This window comes from Echeneis naucrates, chromosome 24 (genome assembly GCF_900963305.1).
Source record: "Echeneis naucrates chromosome 24, fEcheNa1.1, whole genome shotgun sequence".
Classification (NCBI taxonomy): Eukaryota; Metazoa; Chordata; class Actinopteri; order Carangiformes; family Echeneidae; genus Echeneis; species Echeneis naucrates.
Window position 1 is genome coordinate 2,326,318 of NC_042534.1, and position 27,633 is coordinate 2,353,950.

Below are 27,633 nucleotides of genomic sequence, written 5' to 3' on the forward strand. Positions count from 1 at the left end.
ACACAGTCAGCAAATGTGGCTGCCCTCCAGGCAAGCTGTGCAAGTGATAGAGAAGAGAGAAGTTGCAGCACGGTGAATTTGTGCGAGATGAGCAAGCTGCAGGAACGTGGCAATGCTGAAATGTTAACATTTCTCAATCACTACTTGATTGCCAGCTGAGAAAATAAGAAAAATGACTGGACATAAATACAACGATGCCTCGAAATAAATGTCTCGCAAAGAGAGTGCATAAGCCTCTCACTGAATGTCAAGTTTAATGATCACAAGGCCATAACGCCGTGTTTGCTCTTTGTTTTGGCATTATAAAAATGCTCATTTGGTCATACTCCATTTTTCTTCTTAACAGAAGCTGTTGAATCTGTGGAACCTGAGCACAGCTTCCCTGCTCAGGTTTTTTTGTTTTGTGTTGTTTTTTTTGTGGCTTGCTCATCCACTGCTGTCACCAATATTCTTCTGTGCTGAAGTTTCACCACATTCTCCTTTTTTTTTTTCAATTCAAAACAGCAAAAACTTTAGCAAGGCCACAGTGTCCTGTCCTCTAAGATGGTTCTCCCTCGGGTCTGTGTCTGTAGTTTAACAGCCCTATAAATGAACTCGGGGGGGCATTTATGACCTACTGGGTGCAACTGATAGAGCTTTGTTCAACCTCTGATCTGTGTTTGTACCGCCACAGAGAAAACAAGTTTTTTTTTTTTTTGTTTTTTTTTGGTGTTTTCAAGGGATTGCATGTTTGGTTCCCTCTTTGACCTTTAGGTATCTCATCTAGAGCTGGTTTTACAGAGAATGAGAGTTCAGGAGATAATTTTGCCATTAATGTACTGCAGGATGCTGATAAGACACAAGGTCTGGATTGAACAGACAAATGATCCCACCAAACCCATGCTCGCATGAAATTCTCCAGCTGACTGTTGCAGAAATCCAGCCCGAGAAGCTGCTGGTGTCCTTTTTAAAGCCGACTCACAAAGCTGCTTCTGCACTTCTGGGAAAATAAAGATTAGGACTAAAACTGATCTGTTGCTCAAAAAATGGGAAGAAAGGATTTGGGCTGGCCTTCTCCAACCACTGTACTAATAGTTACAAATGGAGGAGTTTTAAAAGTGTTTTAGCTGGCTCAAGAAGATGCATTGGATCGCAGCCCAGCCGGTGAAATGGAGAGCTCTGTAGGCTGCTAGCTGGGAACTTCACTGGACGGTTTCTCTCTTGCTGTGTCTTTATGGCTGGGGCTGAAATATAGCTACAGAAAAAAAGGGCTGTTTTGGTCATAATTAATGAGAAACTATTGCAGTGCATAAAAATAATCTAATTTCCACATCGCAGTTGTGTTAACTTATTTAATAATAGCTCCTATTTGTCAGATACCTGCTGTGAAACTTAAACTTACCCATTTATCAGGCACAGCACGGGAAAAACGAACACAGTATAATACAGCAGGTTTGCAATAAATCCTCCATGTTGATCTTAATGCTCAGTTTTGACTGGATCTGCTGGACTCGGAGGTATTCTTAATATTTTGTCAACCTTAATTATTAAAAACGGCCCTGACTATAACCCTGTACAGCTTAACAGCACCAGATATTAAATGACCATGAAAATAAATCAACATCCCCTCAAACAGAGCTAATAAAACCCAAGGATTCATTGGAGGGCTGTATTATACTGCATTTCATTTCTCTAGATCTAACTAATAAATTGTCATACGTGTGTAGATTGATTCAGCCACTGTGACATGGAAGAAAATCTCAGGTGGATGCACTTACTTTGAAATATTTGAAATGATTCACAGACTTTAGCAACAGTCCTTCATGGCCGTTTAAGGAATCAACAACTGAACTAACAGCATTAGAGCGGCAGCTCTTCACGCTCTCCACCTGTGATTCATCCTCGTGTATCATGAGGATAGAAGGTAAACAAAACTGCGCTGATTTGCAGCTGCTACGTTTAAAACAGAGCACTGTGGGATGCTTTCACATGGAGTGCCTGCAGACGGCTCTTCTCCTGCTGTGACAAGCCATTTCCACATCGCAGAGCTGGAGTCTCTGTCAAGAGACACTCCTGTGCAGGACGTAGCTGCAGCTTGTGACTGGACGTTGCGTGCATGTTTTTTGTGACACTATTTGCACTCTAAAAAACTGATCTTTGTTTAATAAGCGTCTCAACATAGTGAAGTTAATATATTAGGGGAAATAAGGTATTTATTGTGATGAGATTACAAACATAGTGGTTTAACAACTAAATGTTTGATCCTCTAAAAGGTTGGAAAATTACAAAAAATATGAAATTTGTGTAGCTTATTAAATGTTCTTCAGAATATCAATGTATTATTCAGCAGACTTAAACTATTTCACGAGGCAGTTTTTTTTTTTTAATCAGGACATGATACAAGTATAATGCAAAATGTGCAGTAATTATGGATGGAGCTTTCCAGGTATCTTCAGGTAATACATTTCCCTAAAAGAAAAAAAAATGCCATGTCAACTTTATTATCCCTTTTAAATGCATGACTTAATTACTCTGGAGTGGAGTGAATCTAATTCGGTCCTCACTTTGTAGTGGAGACGCAGTCTAATTATTACATTATCATGAGTTGAAAGATAATTACCAAGTAAGTTTTGGACGTTGTGAATATGTGGACTGAGGAATATAATGAAATAGAGGAAACGGAGTGAGTTCAGTTTGAATGGGCTCCATGATAAAAGCTAAGCATGTTTAAAACTTGCTTAATGCTTATGAAGTGGGCTGGGGTGCGAAAATATCATTTATTATTATTATTATTTTTACTATATATTAGAAGTAATTACATACACATAGTGACTCCCTCACACATTAATGGACTTCAAAAAGCATCATTTAAATTATCTGTATTGCAGTTTGACTGTCAAAACACTTCCTGCCTCTTAAATATCAATCATTTGCAGGTTTTCTTTGGCATCTATGGGTTTATATTAGTATTTAGGATTAATGCTGTCTGCGATGGGCACTTTTCACCATCTTTCCACCAAACAATAAAGTTAATTACCCGGGTAAATAATCACTAAATAAAGCTCTGGATGAGTGAATATGGTGGACGTGCAGTATATGAACGGCTTGGCAGATGCAGTGTGAAGAGCTGTTGTTATTTGGGTCAGTTCTTTTTCCCCTTTAAGCCGTGGTACCAATCCTTGAAAGTGTTTTCTGTTCCATTTTCATCGCCAATGCCTCGTAAGTGATGGAAAGCATATATTGCAGGGAAGTAAAAGCCACAATAATGTGCATGAGGAGGCGAAAAGCTTTTTAATTTGTTTCTGTCCAATGGCCAAGATGATCTGCTTCCAGATTTTCCCCCTCAAATCCAGCTAATCCATATTCCGTAGTTATTCTCCATGTTGTCAGCCCAAGTCATTTGAATGGAGCACAGGGTATATTTTCTGGCATTCTCTGCCGTCCTGTCCTCATTTCTGCCAACCTGTTAAACAAATGAGTGATGAGCCGAAGCCCGGCTTCCGCCTGCTGCATTGAAGCGATGCGGTGGATGTAAAAGAGGGAGGGAGAGAAAAATCAATCTGCCTTTCATAAAGTCGTCATTAGTTTGCCTTTTGTCAAGCAGCTGGGTCAAACCCAATTGGGCAGCTTCCTACAACCTAGAGAAAGGTCAGGTCAATAAATGTTTGTGTGGGCTGATTCATCTGTGGCCATACGCACCGCTGGGACAATTGTTTAGTAGACTGAAAAAAACTAAACAAAACAAAGCTTGTAAATCTTGTTGAATAACAGCCAAATTAAAATGCAAAAGACATACTGCATTACAGTTGCTCCAGAGAAAACATGTTTTCAACAGCTGCTGCGTCTAAATAGAATTGATTAATCATAACAATAAAAGAAATATAAAAAAATGTGTTTTCCATTCACCTCATGATTAAACATGAATCTTTTAGCTTTTAAACATTCATGAGTCATGTCTCTATTTTTATTTTTTATTTTTTTTATTCGATGTGAGAAGTCAGTTGGTAAAGAAAAGCAAAGCACACATTCCCTAGCTTCATAGTAGATGAATTTCTGGGCCAATAATGAAAGTAATTACATCACCCAGACATCACCATTCATGTTATGATTGGAACATCTTTGCTGTCAATAATTGTGCTCCCACTGGAGTGTTATGTTACTCACAGAGTCAGGATTTGAGCCAAACACAGATATAGATAGCATTTTTCCTCCTCTCTCTTCACCGTTATCATCCCCTCCTCCCCTCCCCAGACCGCCGTCAGCTGATATTGATTAGTATGTAGTGTTGCTGTGCAGGTAGGCTTGGTCTGTTGACCGCATTATCAACACTCAACACTGTTAAGCACCAATCATTCTATTGGAAACGAAGCATTTTATGATCCGTCAGGTCAGTGAGTCTTGGCTCCACTTCGACTTGTTAGGAGTGTGGGGACCAATTAGGTATAGACAAAGTCTGATGGGAAATTTCTTTTCTTTTATGGGCCTGAATTTATTGACTTGGATTTTACTCAGCGGATCATTGATTAGTCAGCGGTGATATGCTCAGTGTTTTTTGATAACCCTATTGGATTTTTTTGTTACAAAAGCTCTCTGGATTGATTCAAAGCGGTTTAGATGATTGGTTGTGTCAAAGATCGACGCTTGTGTAATTCCACAACTGGCCTTTGCTCTGTCTGCCTGATGACTCAACAAACACTGTGGAAAAAGTCACATCAGTAGTTTCCCTGTTGGGGAAAAAATTCATTTGTATGAATGAAATGTAAATGAAAAAAAAAAGAAAAGAAATTGGCTAAACTAAAGCGCTTTAAAAAAAAAAAAAAAAAGAGCTCCAAAAAACCCCAAAAGACAAATTGCAGCTTTTCACCCCTGGAGTATTTTGTGAAGTGACTTATTGGACAGTTCAGATCGTTTTGGAAATGAATCAGCGATGCTACTTTGGCCATCACACTGAGGTCACTGATAACAAGGCATGTGGCATTTAACTGCTCTTCATGGTGTCACAGAGCAAACATTAAGAAATAGTTGATTGTTGCATGTCATCACTGAAAACAAACAAGTGGTGTGATGTATGAGGGGAAGGGGATCACCAGTCCAAACCCAAATGAACCAAACCAGCCAGATCAAATCAATTCACTCCTTCACACTCCAGTCTCCGCTGTCAAATATAACAATATGGCAGTGGGGGAAAAAAATCTATTATTGCTTTTGCTGATACTGATCGTGAAACTCCATAAAGATGTGAATTAAATCCTCTGTTTTGGCGTGACGGTGCAGAAGTGGCTTGCAGGGCTTGCTCAGACCTCAGATTACTCTTAAACCCTGAAGATTTCTTTAGTCTGTCCTTTGTTCTCAGCCATTGTTGGTCATTTCATTTGTTGCCTTGGTTTCCTGTTTTTCTTCAGTACAAGGTCAACCTTTTACCTTTCCTGCATTGTGTTTGGGACAAAGACTGACTTTCTAGGATGCAGAATAACTGAATTACCTCCTCTATGAGGGCAGAAAGAAAATACACTTCCCTTTTATTCTGCCAGGGAAGCTTTTATTAGAGGAATGGACGAGAAAACACAATTCATACAAGAAAGACTCAGATGGTGAGTGTGATGAAGATGACTGTGCCATATGTTATTGACTGGAAAAAACATGAACATGATACGAAGTTTGTTTTCACCAAATTGGAGTTTTGGGGCTGTTTTTAATGGAGGGTGTTAGTTGAGCCTTGTTTTCTGGTAAATGGCTCAGCCAGCCATCATAGAAAAAGTATTAAATCCACTTTTCTGTCATTCGAGACTGTCGGAAGGCAGCATTTTTTTTTTTTTTTTTTTTTTTGTATTCCTCCAACAATACAGTTCTGACCCATATATGGTTGCTGAAATACTAAACCGCTTAGGAAATCCCTCACTGATCCCCGAGGAACTGGTCCCTAGGCGGAGAAAAGGATATTGTCCTCCGTCTCAGAGCAGCGAGAACATGTGAGGAGACGAGGTGGAAAAATGGTTAGGTGGTGGAATTTGTTCCTAAACTGCATGGGTCAGAAAGCAACTACTGTAAGCAGAAGAGTCAGGGCCGGAGTGGGCTGTGGCTTTTCAAGGATTTCTACCACTACAAAAAGATCTCCGGCAATCGAACTGCTTTGACCGGGGTGTTGCCGTCCACCTGCCGTCCACCTGCCGTCCACCTTTAGACTTGATGTCGCAATGAAAACACAATTTTTGCAGAAGTCAACACATATTGAGTCCAACGTATGGCTGCTAGCTCAACATGTTTTCCATGCATTAGGAATTTTGTAACAATCAATGCTGCGATCATGTTCTTCGCTCTGAAAGTCCACGTTGACCCAATCAGCTGCAGCCGTCATAGTTTGTGGTGTTTCAGGTTCATACACTGTGGATTTTGGCTCCAACTGTACAACATGAAGGGTTCTGCAAGAGAACAACACGTATATGTACCAAAGTCCTCTTGGCACAACAACCTCCCCTCCTATCACTCACTAGGAGACATTTTAAAATGTCGGCTTATATATTTAGTCCAAATTGAGTGAATAAGTTGAGTCGTACTGCTCTGCAGACTTGTCAGAACCAATCTAGGCACGATATTGATATATGAAAGCACAACCCATATGCACTGTGACAAATCACATACTTTGTTTTCCCCAAATTGACTTTTATAGCGTCGCAGAAACAAATGGCAGCGTGGGAAACCCAAAGCCTGACTACTACAGCATGACCTCCTCTTTACAACAGCTATCGATGACATTTAACATTCTGATTATACGATTGTTACTCAGATTTGGTGATCATGAAGGAAGTGAGGTGAAGATGTGGAACTCCTTTGTGTATAAATTCCACCAAGGCATGACTGTTGCATGAGTGTTTATTATTGTAGTCCAGTTTGTCTCCTGATAGATAGTCAGGATCTACATGGTGATTAATATTGCTTTTATTGGTGGAAATCTTGGCTTTAGTTTGGCTCATGACTGACAACACATTTTCACTTTTGCAAAACATTTCAGCTGTACCACCAGCAGAAAGGAAGTTGCCCCTCAGTTACAGCCCATTATATTTGTCATTCCAATCATTTATAGCTGAACTCGTTTGCATGCTGTACTTAAGTAATTGCTGCTGCACACAGATGGGACAGAATGTACCTGTGATTGTTTTTGTGCTGTACCCGGAAAAGACAGTTCTCATGTTGGACAGTTTGAGCTGCCAGGCGCAGGCTGAGTTAATAACACACCAATAATGGCTTCATTGCATTTTGTTGTGCCAGTTGCAGGGCCCTGTTATTGTGAGCACTGGCTCAATGACATCTCAATACAGCAGCCTTCATTGGCATCACTTTCTGCTCCTGTGCTAAATGTGTCTTAGTTTATACCAGTCTTTTATTTTGGGTGGTGAACCTGTTTGCTGCTTGTGAGTTTTAAGTGTTGTGTCTAACACTAAAACTTGTTGTATCCTTGTAGCTCTTGTTTCTGCTGTTTTTCCACATAAGACTTTTCCGCAGCCTTTGAAAAGTGTCGCTGTCTGAAGCGGCCTAATGGTGTGTCGAGGCTCCCAGCGTCTTCTCGATGAAAAAGCAGCCCCGGGGTTGAGCCTGTCTCAAAATGTCATTTCTGTTTCATGATGTTTGTGTCAAACCTCGCATCCTCCATCTCCAAATCCCCCCTTTGAGATTTTCAATCTTTCTCCTGCCTCTTATGTCTGGGTATTATAATTTACATGATGCAAAAAGTTTCATTTCTTATTTTTTCCTGTCCTTTCTGCTGACATGCTGGTAGTGAGTGTTTAATGTAATCTTATTTATCCCCATAAAAGCCTGAGTGAGTGTACCTGAAGTCATGCATATGCTTATGTGTCTATGTGAACCGGTAGCTCTGGCTGCCTGGGCTCAGAGATAGGGATGAAAGAGATGTAGTAATATTTATTACGGAGGTGTACACGGTTTCTTACATTCCCACCCAGAGAGCGGCTGGTGGATATGCTGGGAGATGTTAAACTCAGGGTAGTATAAACACAGACATGCCTGGTAAACAACCCCGGAGCAGCAGAACCAACAGATTCCCACAGCATGTTACAAGTTGGAAACATTTCAGTTGCTTGTTAGCACGCAGAAAAAAAAAAGAACCCTTTTAGCCTGTGGTGAAATCAAAGGCATACTCCTGTTTACGTTCTCCCTTTAACTACTTTGACAAAGGTTCAAATGAAACGCTGCTGTCACTCAGCTCTCGCCGTCTCAGGCTGCCCTGAAGTGACGGAGATTACAGGGATACAGCTCCAGATCACACACGTGTTAATTGTGTCGCTTCGCTCTTTGGGTTGATTTATTTGGTAAAGATCTTCCACTTGTGCAGCTTTACAGTCAAACATTTCACAGATGATAAAGAGCCTGCAACTACATCAGCAGAAGAATCGAACTGAATACTCTTCTCATAAAACACTTCTCCCTTTGGAGAGTTAGTGTGTGGTTTATTTTGTATTTGTGTTTAACAGGAAGTTATATGTTGTTGTTTAGTTTTTTTTTTTAAGAACTCTCTGCTTTCTTTGCTTTGCACAAATGATGGCTGTCAATAGATCTCTGTTTTTTCTTAATTTAACATAGAATTTGGATAAGATAAGAATTATAATGGCAGTTTTATTCCCACACAAAGCAGAATGGGTTTTGCACTTGGAAGAATTATGTTCCCCAGTAATGCTGGTGATGCATTGGTTCATTAAAAGCAACACTTTAAGGAGTACAACCTGTCAGCAAAGTCACGAATGTCACAACTGCCTTTATTCCAGCGCTGCTTTATTAATTAGTGAAAAGGTCTTTTCACTTTGTGAGAGCCGAACGCTGCACTGCAGAATCAAACCAATTAATCTCAATGACTTTTTCATGGAATTTTTGATCTTCAGGAAACTGATTGAACTTCAAAGTGACAATTTAACAGTTGAACAGATTGAGTGGGAAATCATAAGTGCTGCTGAGCCCCCCCGCCCCCCCCCATGTCATTATCCTTGCAGGGGCAAACAACCCTTTTCCCTCTTTTTGGTTTGTTTACTATTAAGTTCTGAAAAATATCCCATATTTGTGTCATGAAGGCTTTTATGGACATTATTTATTAGATTTTCTTCCTTTAAATTGAGCAAGTGTTTTGTGTTGTTTCTGCAGTGTGTAGTTTGTTGCCTTCCGGCTGTCGTGTTGTGTTTGTGCATGCTGTGACCCTGGGATTTTTTTGCCCTGCTATCTCACTCTGTCTTTATCTTCCTCTCATTGAAATGGCAGGAAGTGAAACAGTGAAGCACCTGTACTTCTCCACGCACTCACAGGGGATACTTCTTAGAAAAGGCAGACATGCGTGTGTGTGTTTGTGCGGTTTGTATGTGCACAGTGTTCGTGTTTGTGGGGCCTCAATTGTCAGTTGGCTGTCTGATGTACTTATCTGCCCGACAGCCATATTGTCACTTTACCGCCCTCTCTTCCGTCCCTCCCTCGCCCACCCCCTTCTTCTTCTCACACACAGACGCACAATGCACCTGTTATAGGGGCATTAGTTACAAGTATTCCTCCAGAGACAAATCATGTGAGGTTTTGGTCTCGGTTTCGCCTTCACCACTGCAGCTCCTGGGGGAACACACACACACACACACACATTCCCTCAGTTACAGATTATTTGAAGTGCATTGGAGCCAGTGGTGTCATTAACCCTTAGATCTTTGCACAGCAGTTAATGATTTGCCATCATCATTCTGCGTGTGACAGCAGTAAAGTACACACTCCAGAGCCATGCCACGTTTTCATTTTGGGAACATTAGAAGGAGGCCTCAGTGGACTCGTATAAACTTGTGCTAATCTCAGGTGACACACCACTTGGTTGAACCTTATTGTTGTGTCTTTAACACACATATATCATTAACACAGAGAAATGCTGTTCGCTCGGTTAAAGAGCCTGACACGCTTGGAAAGGACTCGCCTCTTTCTCACAGCTCCCTCTGGAGCCACGTCAGGTTTCATACAGCCTTTTTCACACATGCATGAACACTGCTCAAAACCTGTAAATGGATGCAAATCCGCTTAAAGTGGACTTCAATGATCATTTCTGCAAGAAATGTTTGTTTTCTTGAAGATAAAACTTAAATTTGAACTTAAAACGCACTCCTGTTTTCGTTGGTTCATCAGAGTACTCAGAAGTTTGTTAGATAACCACCTTAAGAACTGTGGAGGCCAAATCTGGGGACAGACAGGAGCCACAGGAGGGAATATCAAGCTGAGGCATGATTATGGTTTACATCATGAAACCAAAATACGCATACATTTGTTTCTGCTGTTGCCACTGCTGCAACTGGTGTGACTCTGCAGAGGGCTCTTCGTTAGGAGAACCCCCGCCCCAAAAAAAAAAAAACAAACCAGAAACACGACGTGGAGATGAGGGGAAAGAGAGAAAGATTTATCTTGCTCTCATTAAGGTAGATCGATTCGTATTCTCTATCAATCTTCCACTCTGCCTGCAGCGGTGAGGTGCACACACCAGGACTCAGGTTCAACAAAACCCTGCACAGTTGGACTGACCATCCGGTGTGCTGGGACAAATCCCGGTGGGCCGTCATGTTCCAGGACGGGGCTCAGTGCGCTGACCTGGACGTAATGCGTCAGTTTTTTTTATTTTACTCCTTGCATACTCAAAAAAAATGGTCAAATTCTAATCTGCATAAGTGCCCCTCCCCCGACCCCCCCGCCAAAAAACAAAGAATCGCTTTCTGTTTGTCTGTGTTTTGTCTTTTTATTCCCTGCTGCCATATGTTAGCATGCTGCAATGCAATTTCTCCTCCATTAACTTTACTGCTGTCATCGAAGTTGCAGAGAGGAGAGGACAAGGCGGCTTTGCCTTTATGTGCATATGTGTGTGTTCTGATGTGCACGTGCTTGTGTCATCACTGAACAACACAGTTATTAGTTCAGTGGCAGGAGCGGATCAATAGGAGAGGAGACGTGGAGAAGGGGGACAACAGAATGAATTGGAGAGCGGCAGAGTAGGAGGTGATTCTCCACTCTGGGTGATTGTCAACACTTCTCACAGAGCCTTTCTGGAGAAAATAATCTCTTGGCTGTGTGTGTGTGTGTGTGTGTGTGTGTGTGTGTGTGTGTGGACACTTGAGAGCAGGTGTGCGTACACTTAAGATTTCCCTGTTAGATTGGACCTCATGCCAGCGCCCTAGAAACCCGTTACACCTTAAACACACAGCCAATTAGCATGGAGCTGTTGTACGTCTGAAATAGCCTCAGCCACCAGATCCTAATAACAACGGTCAGCCCAGAAAATCCCGAGCAGTTAATCCAATTAGAGTCAACACACAGTGATCCTGAGAATTAAATCCAATGAGAGGTAACACACAGGAATGTTTTGTTTCCTGAGCCACGTTTACATTTACACACCGAATTACAGAACAGCAGCCAGTTTGGCTGTCAAATGTGTTTCTATTGGCACTTAAGTAAATCCTTCACTGGAACCAGGTCACTAAATTACCACCCGTGTCTTCAATTATATCGAGCAATTCCGAAAAGTTGTATCTTAACTCGCACAAACTGGCTAGAGACGATAGCTTGGCTTTGATAACATGTTTTTAGTCGTTATGTTAGTAAGCATACGAGCTGTTAGAAAATCCCACGAAGCCGGAGGGTAACTAATGTGAGCCAGCCTGTTAGCCTCGATGTGCTTTAAGTAAAACTGTTGACCAAAGTAAGCTTTGTTTCTTATTTAACGTAAACATCCTGTCCTCTTCACGCTGAATATCCGTCCAGTATGCAGACTAGAGTAACATCAGACTGGCTGGATGTTTGTGATCAGCTGACTCTCATCAGTCAGTTTAAATCATTTTACAGTGTAAGCAGATGTTGGACCAGCTTTAGTATTGCAGTGCTTTGAGTGGAACAGGAGTATTTGGGTAGATCTCTTAATGTGACATGCATATAGGAGCAGTAATTAGCAGGCTCACTAGCTGTAATTAGTAGGTTTAAATGGAGGAGAGCTATTGCTGGCTGTCCCTTTGATGTGTGTGGGAGATGTTATGCAAACGAAGTGGCTTTTGTTCTGTGTTTGTGAGTGTGTGTACTTGAAAAGCAACATGTGAATATGAAGCGTTTTTTAATAATGTCTACCTTCCAGAGAAGGTTAAACCAACAGTGAATACTGAAATGGAGGAAACAGTGTGCACGGTGTGAAAGTGATGTGTGTGCTCTGTCGCTCTTCCTGTGCACCACAGTGCAGTCTGTTCACAAATTCAGAGGAGTGTAATGACAGTTGTGCTGTGAAAAACACCAAATCGGACTATTCATGCACGGGGCTCCTCAGCTCGCATGATGTAACCCACCGAAGACCATCTTTGTTTGAGATGCTGTCAGTCAAGCTCGCTGTGAGAGTAAATGAGCATCACAGCTGTACGTGCACAGTGGTTGCAGTCATGACTGAGCATCTGAATGGGCCTGCATGTTTGCTTCTGAACAATACAAAATCAATATCGCTGTATAATTCCAGTGAACGATCTGCAGCGGCATCGTGAGAGAAATATCTCATTATGAGATGTAATGAGATATTTTTTTGTGTTCCACCTCCTGCCTGGAGGAAGAAATTACCTCATTGCCGATGTTCATGGCAAATTGTTGGACTGAAAACGATGTCAATCTGAGCAGCCAATCAAGAAAAACCTGATCATCAGCTTTAATTATTGTGAAAATCTTTGATCAAACAGTATCAATCCTCCAGCTTCCTAAAATGTTTTGACGTTGAGGTTTTAGACATCATGTTGAGCTCATAATGGATCAACTCAATTTGCCAAAGAATTAACCAAAAACAATGAAATGAATCTGTGGATAAGGTACAAGCAGTTGACTGAGAAAATTAATCAGCACCTACTTTGATAATCGATTAAATTGTTAATTAGTTTTTTTTAATTAAAAAACCTCTGTTTGTTTTCTGTCTTCTACAATAACAAACAGAACGCCTTCCGGACAAAAAGACGCCTGAAAAGGTCAATCTGGCATTTACTAAACCAAACGGACAATCTGCAGATTATCAATCAAAAGGGGAGATTAAAAAAAAAAAAAAATCAAGCTGATTTTTTTTGATTCATTATGATTCATTAAAAATTTTATTTTTTTTTTTAATGTTGGAGCTGATGGGCTTTTTGTGTTGGTTGTAATGTGGTCTCATTTATCTTTCATACAACCCCACCTCAGCTTGTCTTGCTGCACCTGTATGCAGCAGCTTTGTCACAGTTTGGGCGGTGGAGCAGCACTGAGACCTACATTTCCTGGCTGGTTTCCTGCTCAACCGACTTGCTAATTGGCGCGCTGGATGATTGACGGATCTGTTGCCTAACGTGACTGACTGCTTTCTGGGGTTGTGCTGGTTTACTGCCTGCTGTGGTCATTTGGACCCACCTTGCAAATTATCCCAGATAATTGTTGTAGAGACACACTATCAGAGAGTGAGTCATCGCAGTTACAGAAGTAACCGACACACACATATCTGCAAACCAGTGCGCACACATACAGGTTTCCACTGACGGTGCAGAGAGAGGGGAGGCGCTGTGTAGGCCGCGCTCTCACTTCACTATCACTTTGCTGAATGCTTGTGTATGTGCTGTGCTATATTCAGGTGTACAAAGCTGGGATTGTGGTGCTTGTGGCAAGCAGTCAGCCCACATACACTATAGGTTACAGCGTAGTAGCACATTGAAGTGTGTGCGAACAGATTTTTCCATCTGAAGGTGGAGGATAAAGGGTTTTAGTGTGTCTAATCCAGAGGCAGGGTTTAGAAAGCTCTGGGACAACGCTACATAACCTGGATTAGCAAGACAGACACATGCAGAGCTGGAGGAGGAGCCACATCTAAGACTGAAATGAGAAACTAGTTTTCACGCTGCCATGGAGCCTCCAGCCAACAGCACATTAAAATTAGGTAGAAACTTCAGCCGGTCCTGCTGGGGACTTGATGGCAGAAGAAAATGGTCCCGTTCACTCGACTTTTTCTTTTTAGCTGCAGCATAATTGGCCAACAGACATTCTGAAGGGGCTTTTTTTTTTGGTTTGACTTATCTCGATTTGATCACATTATTATTTAAAGGTATTTAAAGCAACTTCAAGGCTCGGTATTAATACTGTGAAGTACACAGTCTGTATTCACAAACTGGGCCTTAAAATGAGCCGTCAGGACTTCTGTGACATTGTGATGTCACTGCTCTCACCCTTGCTCTGAGCCCCGCCCCCCTTGAGCAGCCATTGAGAAGACCTTTAAGATTCAAAACAAACTTTATAATTCAGGATGTGTGATTGCAGCTTTTCAAACATACATATTGTCTGAGTGTTGGTCCATTTCTCAGACTGCTGCTTGAATTGTCTCTTTTTGCTCTAGATTTGCACAGTTTAAAGGATATTTATCAACTATCTAAAAATAACTCTGTAATTATGTAATAAAGTGAAGAATGTTTTTTTGACACAGTACCATTATAAAAACTGGATTCTCTTCTGTAGCAGCTCAAAGTTGATTCTCCTTTTTAACTCTTTCCGTTTGTCTCCTCCTCTTCCTCCCTGTCAGATGATGAAGCATGCGTGGGACAGCTACAGGCGCTTCGCCTGGGGTTCCAATGAGCTCAGGCCCGTCTCTAAGCAAGGCCACTCCAGCAATCTATTCGGTGAGTGAGAGCCCATGCACACACACACACAGAGCCGAGCACACAGGATTGATCGCCCATCCCTGCCACCAGCAGCCTTGGCCTTTAGATTAGCTGCCAAATTGGCCGTCAGTTGGAGTCATCCATCTATGGATGACTCTAAATGTCAGCTTTATCATATATTTATATTCTGTTTGTGCGACCTGCCAGTTGTTGGTGTCTGCGCTGTTAATGAGTGTGGTGACGTGGGGCGTCTTGCTGTCTTCTCCTTTGTCTCTGTTTCACACTTTATTGACTCTTTTCTGAAAACTGTGATTCTCAGTCTGCCTCTTGTGCAGCTGGGAGACTGCAGGGCCCTGCTGAGAAATATAACACACTCATGTGCTCACGCATGCTTTCTTTATGACGGCGGTCACCCATCTATCGCTGGAGTCCTTTCAGATCCACACACACAAACACACACAACACATTGTCTGACTGTGGCTTTAAAAGCTGGAGATGAAGTAAACATGAAGCTAAACACCAGAGGATCACACACGTCTGTCAACACAGCACGTATTCCGGTGCCAGAGAAACAATACAGCTCATTAAATCCGTAATACCGCCATCACACTTGATCTGCAGTGTGTTGGCTTCTCTCCTAATTGTAGATCGCAGTAAAAGAAAGCAGTCAGGAGATGAAACTCCTCAAGGTTTGACTTGTTCATATTTAAAAAGGTTGTCCTGAATCAACTTTTTCAGGATGTCCCACTCCCGCAACACAAATTGAAATAAAAAATAAACATCTTTTGAATAAAATAATGTGTTGTACCTGCGGGCCTTACTTCAGCTTCTGCACACGTCATGAATCTTTTTTTTTTTTTTTTTTTTTTTAAACATCTCTGATGAAACTCTCCTGATGACTGTTTGTGTGTGTTTGCGTGTCAGTTGTGGTGTAGGTGACAGTTCACTGTAGCGCAGGACAGATAAGATGGCATTCGGCTGTGAAAGAGGTATCTGTGCCTCCACTCCTGATAAGACGACTCTCCTGACACTGAAGTAAAACCGGCTCGCATGTGTTGAAGTGTTTCTTTCTCTCTCCTTGTTTTTCTTGTTGTTTCTTTCCTGCCCTCCTGAGCAAAGGTGCAGGTCTGAGTCAGCACGGATGGCAGCGGAAAAATCATTCATATTTAATTTTATTTTTTCCTCCTCCTGTGTAACAAAACACAGCGGTTCCAAAAAAAATGTGTTAGCAGAGTGGAATGAACTTGAAAATTGAAAAGGCTACTTAAAGCGGTTGATTAATTAGCTGTGACACACAATCCAATAACCATTTTATAGCTCTGATGTCAGTAAAAAGCTGCTGGTTGACACGTCCAGCAGAAACGTGCTTGTCAATGTGATGTCAGTATTGCTCTGGGTTAGGCTGCTAATACAGATAGATATGTTGACTATAACCTTGAATATTTATTCAAATAAGGGATCTTTCTTTCAGTAGATATCTAACACTAACAGGCGTGTGACTGACTGATTATTAGTGATAAGTTTTAACCTGAATCGTCAGATCCCTGAGCTGAATTCATAATGTTGAGCCTTTCTGTATCTTTATTGTCACATCAGAGTTTTCAGCGCTTGTGTTGACGGATAGTTTTTTTTAGATAGATTTTAGATAGATTTTATTTATTTATTTATTTTTTTTATATTGTGTTCATCCCTATCTGTTATATGTTGCTGTAGATTTCAGACATGACAGGGCTGCTGCACTTTTAGCACCCATGTGCAGGAAGTTACGATGCCTTTAGAGCTGTTTTGTACATTTTGGGCAGTGAAGTGATTCTTCTGATACTTACTCGCTAACCCGGCTGTCAATATCAATGTCTCTTTGAGAGACTTCTTAAATTTAAGCTGACTAAAAGTGAGATGTGAGATGAGAAAATACTGGTGTCAAGATTAAATTTTTTACCGTGATGAGAGAAAATAATAGCATGTGTCAAAAGTCCTTCACAGTTTTGAGATGACATTTTCAGGGAAGTTCCCAGGATGAAATGTATAACTTCAGTCTTTACCCTGGAAACCTCACGGGAGGAAAATGCCAAAACCCCCACTAAGTCTATTTCGTTATACAGTGGAGAAGATTTACAGGCTCATTTTTAATGATTGCCTGCTTATGTGTAATGGGGGAATTCAATCAGCTTTGTGTAAATTCCATCCACTGTTTCATTACTGGAATTTATCATACGTAAATGTAGGAAGGGAGCGGAAAGCAGCTGTGTGAATACTAATTGTGAGATTAGCTCGTTCAACTCCCTGTGTCAGTGTTTCTTTCTGTTTCCCCGGCTCCATCCATCCCTCATGTCTCTGCTATAGAAAGTAAATAGGTTTTAGTTGACTGCTCCAGCAGAGCCGCTTCCATCAGTAAATAAGACAGCTTGGCCCCAGGGCCTTGTCAGAGCCGTCTTCAACTCCTATAGAACGTGATGCATGGCCATAATATTAGCCGGACTTACAATATTATGCAACACAGCCGCTTTCCATACCCGAAGGCTATTTCCCTGATCTACAGTAACCTGGGCCGCTGCCTCAGAGCACCCAGGAGCATAAAAAATTTAAACCTATCTGAATGTTGTGAGTTATTCCAGGATGTTCTTTCCAAATTATCCACAGACGACATGAGAGATAAGCTTTACCAGATCTGTTAGCAGTTATGCTTTTCAAAAGACCAACATTTGTTGTTATGTTATAACAATAAAAGATGATTTGAAAAGTTTGATTCTTACAGAAGACAGAAAACTGGTGGGAGCTCCTCCACGCTGTAGCCTGGGAAATATTAATGAACACTCTCAACTTTGGAATTGCAGAAATTTTTCAGTTTGATACATTGATGAATTCTTAAGGAGTCCATATTGTATGGAGAGAGATTTCCCTGTCTTTTTTGATGATAAATCAGGTTGAGTCAGAGCTGAGTCCACAGAGAAATGCTCACACTCTGTATTCAGAAACTGAGTGATCAGAACTTACGTAACTTTGTGATATCACAACAAAGACAGGCTTAGTGAGGGTTAGGGTTAGGGTGCATATAACTGCATGGAGAGTTTGTTTTGTTCATAGGACCAGCAATCTATTTCCTTATGGATACCATAAAATAGATTCCACAAGATGATTTCATGTTCTTCAACACGAAACGCAAAAACAGTGTAACAGTCATTCCCACGTTCGCACCTGGAATCTTTAGCAGAGACGTAAGCCGTCCAAATCTAAACACATCTCAGTCCATAAATCGTAGCTTACATCTTCAACATTCTCTTTATATCCTTGTGAAACAGAGCAGTTTTTCTCCGGCTGCACTTCATTCATTGCGGATAAAATGTCCACAAATATTCTATCCATGTATGGAAACGCTGCCACTCATTGAGCTTAGTTCTTCTCCCAGGGCGGGAATTCAGCAGCAGCCTTATATCTTTCCAAAATTCTGGCAGGCAACACCACTAATATTCTCAACCAACAACTTTGGCAGACCACCAACCATAATTTGGATTTGCTTTATCAAACAATATAATAAAAAAAAATAAAAAATGTTTTCTGAACCCAAACACTTGAGTAAAAAGGAGACGTATGCAGTCTGCTCCAAATCTTGTATTAAGAATCTGTGTCCAATTTTGTGTTTTTCCTTTTATATTAGCAACTGTGCTCCAAAGACAGTCATGCGTTTATTTAAATAAAGTGTTGGAGGGAAAGTGGTGAGGAGGACAGTCGCTCTGTTGATCAGAGGTCAGTGCAGAAGGTCATAAAGAGCAGTTTATTGGTGTGTTGACAACCAACTGATCCCTGAAGTGAGTCACTGGGACTTTATTTTCCAGATTTTAAGGCCCTGAAGTCACATTCTGCTGTATAATTAGTCTTTACTGGTAAAAACAAGGTTCTACATGAAAATCTATTTCTAAGTGTTAAGTTGTCCTGAATAATTTTTGAACTCATGTAGCATAGCCATGAGGTGATAAATCCTGCACCAGGGAGTCACATTGTTCTGTGGAAGCTCTGAGGAACTGACAACATAATCTGAGAGTTGATCTTTAGTGTTTGGTGCGTATTGATAAATGTTCGAACTACCTGAAGCCTCAGTGTTAAAGTATTTGATGCAGTACAAACATAAAATGAAGCGCTCTACAGAAATCACCCATGGATTACACGTTGCGTCGGTAAATGAACGGCAGGCTGAAGCAGTTTTTCATCAGTCTCAGTCATCTTCGTTATTGGATCCAGAGCGACTCACGTATCATCTGTCTCGTTATGTGGAGGCTGAGTGACTGTGGCATTTCAGATGCAATGTCGATAAGATTGTGCAGAGTTGATTTATTAATTCAATAAACTTGTGCACTGTTTACTGTGGATATCAGTAACATCGCAGTGCTGCTCAGTGGCAGGACATTTACAGCTAACAGCTGATGGTGTGAGGTTCTTTACCTCATCCTGCATGTTCGTTTCATAAAGAAAGAGACCAAAATCATATATATTATCTGCGCAAACTAATAAAACCACAACATTTGTGTCCGAGCAACACCCACTTTTGAGGCCTTTGAATGAAATTTTGTCAATGAAGACATCACAGCCGCAGTAAACCAGCTTCCTGTCCCTCCAGTTTCTGTAGATTCACCCAGTTTGCTAAAATTAAACACAGCTAGAGGCGATGGTGGCATCCATCTCCTCCCCGTCCTCTCTACTTCCTCTCTCCGTCTTTGAGCAGTCAGCCCAGCTGTCTCTAACCAACGCAGTGCTGTTGAGACTCGCCCAGAAGAGCAGGTACATCTTTCTTTTTCCAAATCAAAAGCAGATCAAATCCTGCTGTGACGTCGTAGATCTGCCAACTGACCGTGCTGTGCAGGCGTCAAGGAAAGGCCAGAAACCTGATGAAAACAGATGTTAGGAGAGAATCTGGTGGAGGTGAAATTGTCCGATTGAAGTCTCCAAAAATGTCTTTGTTCTATCTGTAATATTTAAAGTTTGAGGAACAGTTTGAATTATTTAGACTTTCTTCTTGTTAGGCAGACCTGTAACTGTCTGACTCCAACATGAACTGTCCTTTTGAGCTTCTATCACTACAAAGCTTGGATGGCTTCTCCCACCAGCTCTGTGGCCAAACTGGTGAACGTGTCCGTTTACCCCTGGAAGATGAATTATTACCTTGTTAAGTTTCTTCAGAACATCAGGAACTCATTTGGAGCTCGGTGCCAGTGAGTTGTCAGCGCAGCCTTAAGCTGTACCCTGGCTGCTGCTCGCCATTATGGAATTTAATTTCATCTCGGGCCCATTATCAGCCGATGAGCCAGAGGTGCAGTTTGTACGGAGACGGAGCCTCTGTGGAGTCCACAGTCCGCAGCAAACAGAGCGCTTTTGATAACGCACTGCCCTGAAATCAACAAATGCATTACTCATGGAAATGGATTTCAGCTGAACAAATGGGAACAAACTCAGAGTGGACTTTTTACCAACAAGCTCTGTGGAAATTCGTGACATTTCAGATCAAACAATAGTATGATGTCATCATGAGTTCACTGTCAAAGTGGGTTTGTTGCCAGTGATGTAAATAATTATTTAGACTGTAAAGAAATTAACTTACTTATCAAATTTGGTTGAGCAAGAATGCATTTTCCAAGTTTGTAATTGGATTTCATAGTGAATGCTAGGAGTTGGTACTTAATCCGCTGTGAGTGCTCCGGATAACAGCACCTGCCGAATGAGATGTAAATGTAGAACACGTAGTTTCAGGTTTTCACCAGCCACCAAATTTTTTAATTGCAAACCGTTGTAAGATATTTGATTAAAAATATAATCAGAACTTTTGTTAAAAACATAAATGTGTAATATTCATTCATATTTATGTAACTGTAGTCATTAACCTCCCCTCCATGTTGGTCACAGCAGCTTCAGTTTTAAAGGTCTGCTGCTCTGCCACGTCTGCTCCAAGAAGAAATATCATTCAGATTTTTCTGGCATCTGAGTTTTGGAGTGTGCAGCACTGACCCCTTTGTTGTGTGTGTGTGTGTGTGTGTGTGGTTTCCTCTCCCGTCCTCTCTTTAATTGTTGACACCGCTGACAGTTCACTGGCTGCACTTCACAACAGCCAAACAGACTAAAGGTTCGGGCTCGGCTCGCTTCCCGCTCTCAGCCCACAGCCAACATGGGCAGGCGGTCGTGTGTTGAACCAACCCCCCCCCCCCACCTCCAAAAAACACCTCCCCATGGGGTGCCCATGTGTGTGTTTTTCTGCCTAAAATAAACACACTTCACTGGGACACAACACATTTAAGGTCACTACTGATGTCTCCTGTTGCAAGCAAAGCCAAGAGGGCTGAATTTTGAGCTTGTTTGCTGTCTCGCCCAGTGTGACCTGGGCTGGGAACATTGTTTTTTGTACCTTTTCTGTAAGTGTGTCTTGTGGATTTATGTTTGTGTTGTGTGTCTGTGTGTCTGTGTGTGTGTGTGGGTGGGGGGGGGATCTAAGCTGCCATCTGTCTTGTTGGTCTTTAGGCTAAAAAAAATGAGAAACCCTCTAAAGACAACTCATAAATCTGACTCTAGCAAAAATAAAAACAGTCACATGGAGCTGATCCCAGCAGCACTGATCACTCAGCACAGAAGTCACACATGGCAACACATGACACGCAACGACAAAAGTAAATAACAACACTGCATCGTATACAAAAAAAAAAAAACAGCAATGTGTTCTTTTTCAGAAGAGATATGAAAAAATAATGACAATGAAGTTTTAACAGACAAATATGTTACTGTATGTCTGGGCGTCTCTGCAGCACCACAATGCCAGTGCTGCGCACAAAAAACAACAATTCAACACATTTCAACTGCAGATCCTGTCACTGTGATGTTGAACTTGGCCATGTTTTGATTTTAAATTGTATTTCAGTTAATTCAATGCTCATAAATACAGAATTGATTATGATATGTGTATGATATGAATATACATTATCAGAAATCATTTTCATTGAGCTAATTATTATCTACAGTAAATCAATTCATGTTCTTTATCTGTAGATCGAAAAAACTAGAACTTGCTCCTGAGACATTCAGACATAACCAAAGGGGTTTGCTTTAAAATAAATAAATAAAACACACGTCAGCTAGACAAACCACCAAACCAATGAGTGAAACCTTGACAGGAACTGAGATGAGACAACAAAAAAATGGCTGAAACCACTTATGAAAAAAAAAAAGATTAAATAAAGCAACGTGGTGTGTGACCAATTCATCAAGCCGGTTCATCAGTCCCATCGTGCAGCAGTCGTAGATTTTTTCGCAGCTTTGCCAGCAACACAAACACAATTTGTCAGCAGTGTGCTGCCTCGAGGTTTGGGCTGATCTTTTCTCATCTAGTTTGTGTTGGATGAGACGATAAAAATCACATGGGATTTAAGATTTCTTTACTTTTTTTTTTTTGGCAGCATCCCTCCCTTTGCTACTTGGCTTTACCTAATTCATGTTGTGCTTTGACAGCCTGCAAAGACTCGGGCTATTTGCAGGACAGGTGGATGGATCAGTAGCTATAGGCGGTGTGAAGAAGCAAAAGGCCTGTGTGTCTCCTGGGACACACGGGCCTTTGCAGATGGGGTTATCTGCCCAGCTCTGCCTGCAGTGTTTTAAAGGGCTTCTGGATGAATGGCAAGCTCTGCTGCGGATGCTGCCAGGTTTTTGTGATGGTTTCTTTTCTTCATGTTGTTTTTCCTCCTGTCTCCTGTGGCCTTTCCTCCATGCCAGACCTCTCAATGGCTTTTCTGCCCCTTGTCCCCTGAAGTGATGCTGCAGTATCACTTCACTTTACTGTAATAATACCCGCACTGAATAAAAGCACAACTGAAGCCTCTTCCTTTGCTTTTACAGCTGACCTTCAAATTTCTCTTAAGCAAATATTGCATCCCTCTGAAAATGAAAACATTTAAGGCACCACAGTGATCGCTGAACCGTGGCCGCCTAGACCAGAGGTCAGCCCCCAGCTGGCGATCCTTCAGGCTTTACCTCTTTTGGAAGCAGTTTTGCTTCCCGACTAATCCATGTCTGCTCTATTAAGAGGCACAGTGGTCAATTTTTTGGGAGTGTGGAGTGTAAACCGAGCACTCCGCTTTCTGACAGAAACTGAGTTGGGTTTTTGTGTTAAATCAGCCACAGATGTCTGTTTAACAGTGCTCTAATATACCATCAAATGTGTCCCAGCTGGCTCAAACACTGCTTTAGCTGGATTTGTCCTTGATTTCAACATGGCCTTTATTTCCAGTGGAGATGAGAACAAACAATACGACTGATTTTGACACTATGCTGCTTCCTGCAGTTCTCCTGTTATTGTGGTTGGCCTATTAAAAGCTGACGGGGGGAGAGGGGCTGTTCAAAGAACAGGAGGAAGAAGCAGCTTAATTAATTAAGCTTAAAAGGGACATAATTCTTATCATACAACAAATGTTCATGTGTGTGAAAATGGCAGAAGACTACGGGGCCTTTAAACTGTATTCACATGGAGACTCCATTGGTTTTATAGAAAACTCAGTTCATGTTGGAAAATGGTCCGACTTCGTTTTCCTTATGTTTCCTAAAGTTTCCTAACATTTCCGTATCATTCCTTCTGGTTTCCAAAAAGAATCTACAAACTTGAGGCCTTAAAATTGCCCCACCAGTTGGTCCTGATGCCACATTTTTCTGTTTGTTTTCGGTTTTGCATAATTTTTGTGTCGACAAATTCATTTTCTGATGACGGAGATCAACATATATATGCGCAAACTTAGATATAAGTCTCAAAGTTCTAAGTGTCAAAGAAGTAAAACATTTGGTACAGTGGGTGTCTTTGGGTGAACAGAAGCATGAAGGAGATTTTACTGTTTAAAAGGTGTTAGAGATGAACAAAGACCAGTTGACAGTTTGAAAATGTAGGAAGCTTGTAAAGGCTGATGCTTTAAATTGGACTCTGCATTAGTTACCACTAAACAGCTGAGCAGCAGCACTTGACTGTTGCTGTTTTTCATGTGGCTGCTGAGGTTGTTACCATTCAAGAGCCGCCTGTTGCAGGGCAAAGAATCACATCCAGCTTTAAGCCAAAAACCAAAAGTGCAGTAGACCCTGTAATGTTATGACATTTCTCTGGGGTGTTTTTCAGTCGGGTCTTTTTAATGGTATCCACTTCAGCTGGAGGACTCTGTGAGTCATGCTGGGAGAGGAAGCCAGCTCCGAAATTAAAAACAACGAAAGAAAAGATGAACTCCAGTGAGCTGAAGTGAAAATATGCAGTGGACAGCCGGTCAGCGTTTCACCGGCCACAGGTGTCGGCGTGCTGCATGTCCGTGAACGCTCAGCTCGGATCTCCTTGGTCAGAACGCCATCAAAGTGTCACACTGAATCTGGCTCCGTTTCCTGTCCTCTTCCAGTCTCGGAGCCCAGCGCTGTCGCTGGCAGGGGTTAAAAATATTGTTATCTTCCACCAGTCAAGCAGGCGTATGTTTTTTGGTGTCTTTCTATTTCCAGACAAGTCATTTAGTTGGTTATATAATATGACACTGAGTCCTGGGGTGCAGCCTCAGCTCCCACACGGCATTGTGTGTGTCTCTGAATCAGATATTCAATCTCTGTGATTGAAATGGATGGAGTAATTCTGCTCTGGCCTTGCATCAGGTTCTTGTGTTGTGTGTGTGTGTGTGTGTGTGTGTGTCTTTGGATGTGAGAGAGGAGGCGGAGGGGGTTGGATTTGGTTGTGTCTGAAATGATGTAAATCAAACTCTGCACTGTGGTGGGTGGGACACAAATAAGGGAGCACTGCAGCTGCTGAGGTGGGAGTATCCATCACATGAATCTGCAAAAAGACACACACACACACACACACACACACACACACACACACACACCTTCAGCCCTCTGTTGTAAGCACTCATCTCCCGAGCTGCTGTTAAAGAACCTTGAGACTGCATCCACATTAATTAATCATCTCCACGCTCTGAACAACACTCCTGCGCCCAGGCTTTTAACCCCAAACCTCCAAAGCTTTGGGCATCGCACTGCTGCAGCGCCGCGCAACTACTGTACTACACACAAACACACTCCTCAAAGTGCGTCTGGTCTCAGAAAGTTCCCACAAACTAAATTAATAGCTAAACTCTCCAAAACTGAACCTTTTGTACTTTGGTGTATTGTCCTCCTTTTTGTATCACTGTTTACACACACACACACACACACACACACACACACACACACACACACACACAAGGTAATGCCTTTCATTGTAACCTTGACAAAAAGTGTTGATGCCTGAGTATCTGGCAGCAGAGGCCAAGAGGTTAATGTACTTTGGGGATGTGTGTGGTGTGCAGATGCGTGCTTTCTGCCTACAATAACATGATTAGCCGAAGGCTTAGCCATCACTTCTCCTCACCTCTTGTGGGAGTGAAGCGTAGACTCAGCGTGGAGGTGGAATTTGGGGCTAAATGTTGAGACCTGGATCAGACGCTCGGATTAAGGATTACATTGAGTTAATGTTGTGAGATGCAACACATTGGGACCTTTTTCTGTCCTGAGGACAAAAATTCTGAAGGCTATGTATTTTTTTTAATTTTTATTCATTTCCATAAAACGAAACAGCCTTCAGGTTTTTTAAATATCAATCACACTTTTGCTCAGTCTTTTTAAGGCTGCAGCTTCTATTTTTAAGATGAAGCTCCTGAGTCAAGCTGTAATGCCAATATTCAATTATCTCCACCTGTAAAGCTGGGAAGCGGTTGAGTTTGCTGCCCTGCCAGTTTTTTTTCCTCCCTCTGTTCTATGTGTGCAGTAGGAGAAGTCGTGACACTAAAGCTGTACTGGATTGTATTGGTTGGATTGGTTCACCTGTATCAGGTGCTGATGTGTTTAAGTCATAATTATCACCCTGTGTTCGTTTGCTGTTAAAATCACTAGCTTCCATGGATCAGTCTTGAGAAAGAAGGTGTGCGGCTCAGTCAGTTGTCTGTGTGCTTTGTGTGAATACAGGTTAATGGAGGAACTTGTGTTTTTGATGCATGAATTAATACTGAAATACCTGCTGAGCTGTATCGAGCATCAGCCAGGAAGCTAAGCTGCAGCTCCCTGACATCTTCACCCTCCCCTGGACAAGCATTGATTCATCTCTGCAGCAGCTGATCCGGGACTCTGGGAGGTGAGACGGGAAAGACGGGGCTGTTGCAGGGTGAGATGACATCCATGGAAGGTTCCACAGCGAGCACAGAGGAGTGCTCTGAATAAGGAAAACAGAGAGGCCTCAGCAAGGAGCTCAGTGTGACCCACAGCTGGAGGGCACAGCTGAATGTTGAGGTCACGCTTTGTGTCTATATTGTGCGCGTGATGTAATCCACATGACATTTATCGTTGTTTGCCTCTTCTCCCCAAAGCAAATAAAGTCACGCCTGGAATTTCTATTACTTTGTCTTTTAAAATGTAACAGCGTCATAGAAGAGGCGATCAAATAAAATTTCAAAAGCCTTTCACAGAAAAGTGGAGCACATGATAATTATAGTTTAACCATGATGCAATGAAGGTGATGAAACTCAGTGCAGAAGCTTTAGTTCCTCTGTATATAATAATGTTATATTCTGACCGCTGCTTTAATTGGAGATTTTTATGGCTTTATCTGCCTTAATCTGGTTTTAATGTCTTCTTACTCACTTTTCTTCAGCTTGTAATGATTCAGTCAAAAAAAATTAATAAAAAAAAATAATTTCATGTTTCCCATCCATCCACTGTCTAGACAGCTTATCCATGAGGGGTCTGGGCTGGAGCCGGTGCCAGCTCATACCAGGAGAGTCCATCACAGAGGCACCAATCAACCAAGATCGTGTTGTCATGGCACTGATATATTCATACGTACAAAGCTACAGCGGTTATAAATGACCGAAGAACAAGTTCAGCGCCAAACAAATCATCATCCAGCTGATAAAAAAGAGATGTTGTTGAGAAGATAACCTCTTTGGCAGAGTGTAAAAAATGTAAAACTTTGCAACATATACACATCACGGTGTGTTCCTCCAAAATAAGATGCATGCAGATGGGGAAGAGATTTAAACGGATCACTGCAGGCTTATTGCTTAATCCCTGTTTTCTCCACAATAACAGACAAACACACACACACGGTTAAATTGTGATTCCACCTACTGTTCATAGATGCAAGACGCAATATGTACCTTTCAGCTAAGACTAAAGACTGAGTGAGTGGAGATTATTGTTTTCATTTTGACTTCTTTCAACACAACGGAGCGGCAGCAGCAATCACGCAGCAGACTCCTCCAGCGCCGCGGCATCGCGGATTAGCACTGTCTCAGCCGCCTGATTGCATGTGTTGTTCTGAACAGCCAAACACACACACAGCAGTCAGTTATTGGCCAGCTTTGTATTTTAACACACCAGCTGATATTCGCGCTGTCGATCCTCTACAGCACCACAATAGCAGCTTTTTACAGAAATCCATCCATCAATTCACTCTTCTCTCATTTTCTGATAGAGGAAGGAAAATGACACAAAAGACAAAACAGAGCGAGAGGAAAGAAAAAGATGAACTGAATGAAGATAAATGATGATAGATGCAGGAGTCTTGGGCTACATCCACACTCGTACGTTTTGTTTTTAAAACTCATCGCTTTTCTTATATTTTCACCTCCGGTCTGCATAGCTCAGAAGTTTTCGGGCTCCAAATAGAGTATTTTCAAAAGGTGCTGGGCCATTTTAGTTTAGAAACTCTCAGGTTGTGTTTTAGTGGCATTGACAAGTCATTGTAAAGCCCAGGTTTTCTCTGCCACTGTGGTGAGTGAAGGGCCTTGCTGTCTCCCAACTTCTCAGCCACTTTTTTTTTGTTCTTGTTCTTTCTCAGTAGTGCTTCTGTCATTTAATGCCAACTACACCATCTCCAGGACAAATGAGCAGCTCTGTCTGCTCAGAAAAGGCCATAAGACCTGAAGAAAATTGAACGTTGGACTTCAAAGTCAGTCGAAGGTTTTGACTGCACTACTATACTATATTT

At 41.7% G+C, this 27,633-nt stretch overlaps 1 protein-coding gene across 1 annotated transcript in view; it reads left to right on the forward strand.

The window, feature by feature from the left end:
• The window catches only part of man1a1 (mannosidase, alpha, class 1A, member 1), a 98,624-nt gene that overhangs the window by 12,645 nt on the left and 58,346 nt on the right, over positions 1–27,633 (forward strand). The window contains exon 2 of the mRNA XM_029496920.1: positions 14,549–14,645. Coding sequence (XP_029352780.1) covers positions 14,549–14,645 — 97 coding nt within the window. The remainder of the gene's footprint in view (positions 1–14,548; positions 14,646–27,633) is intronic.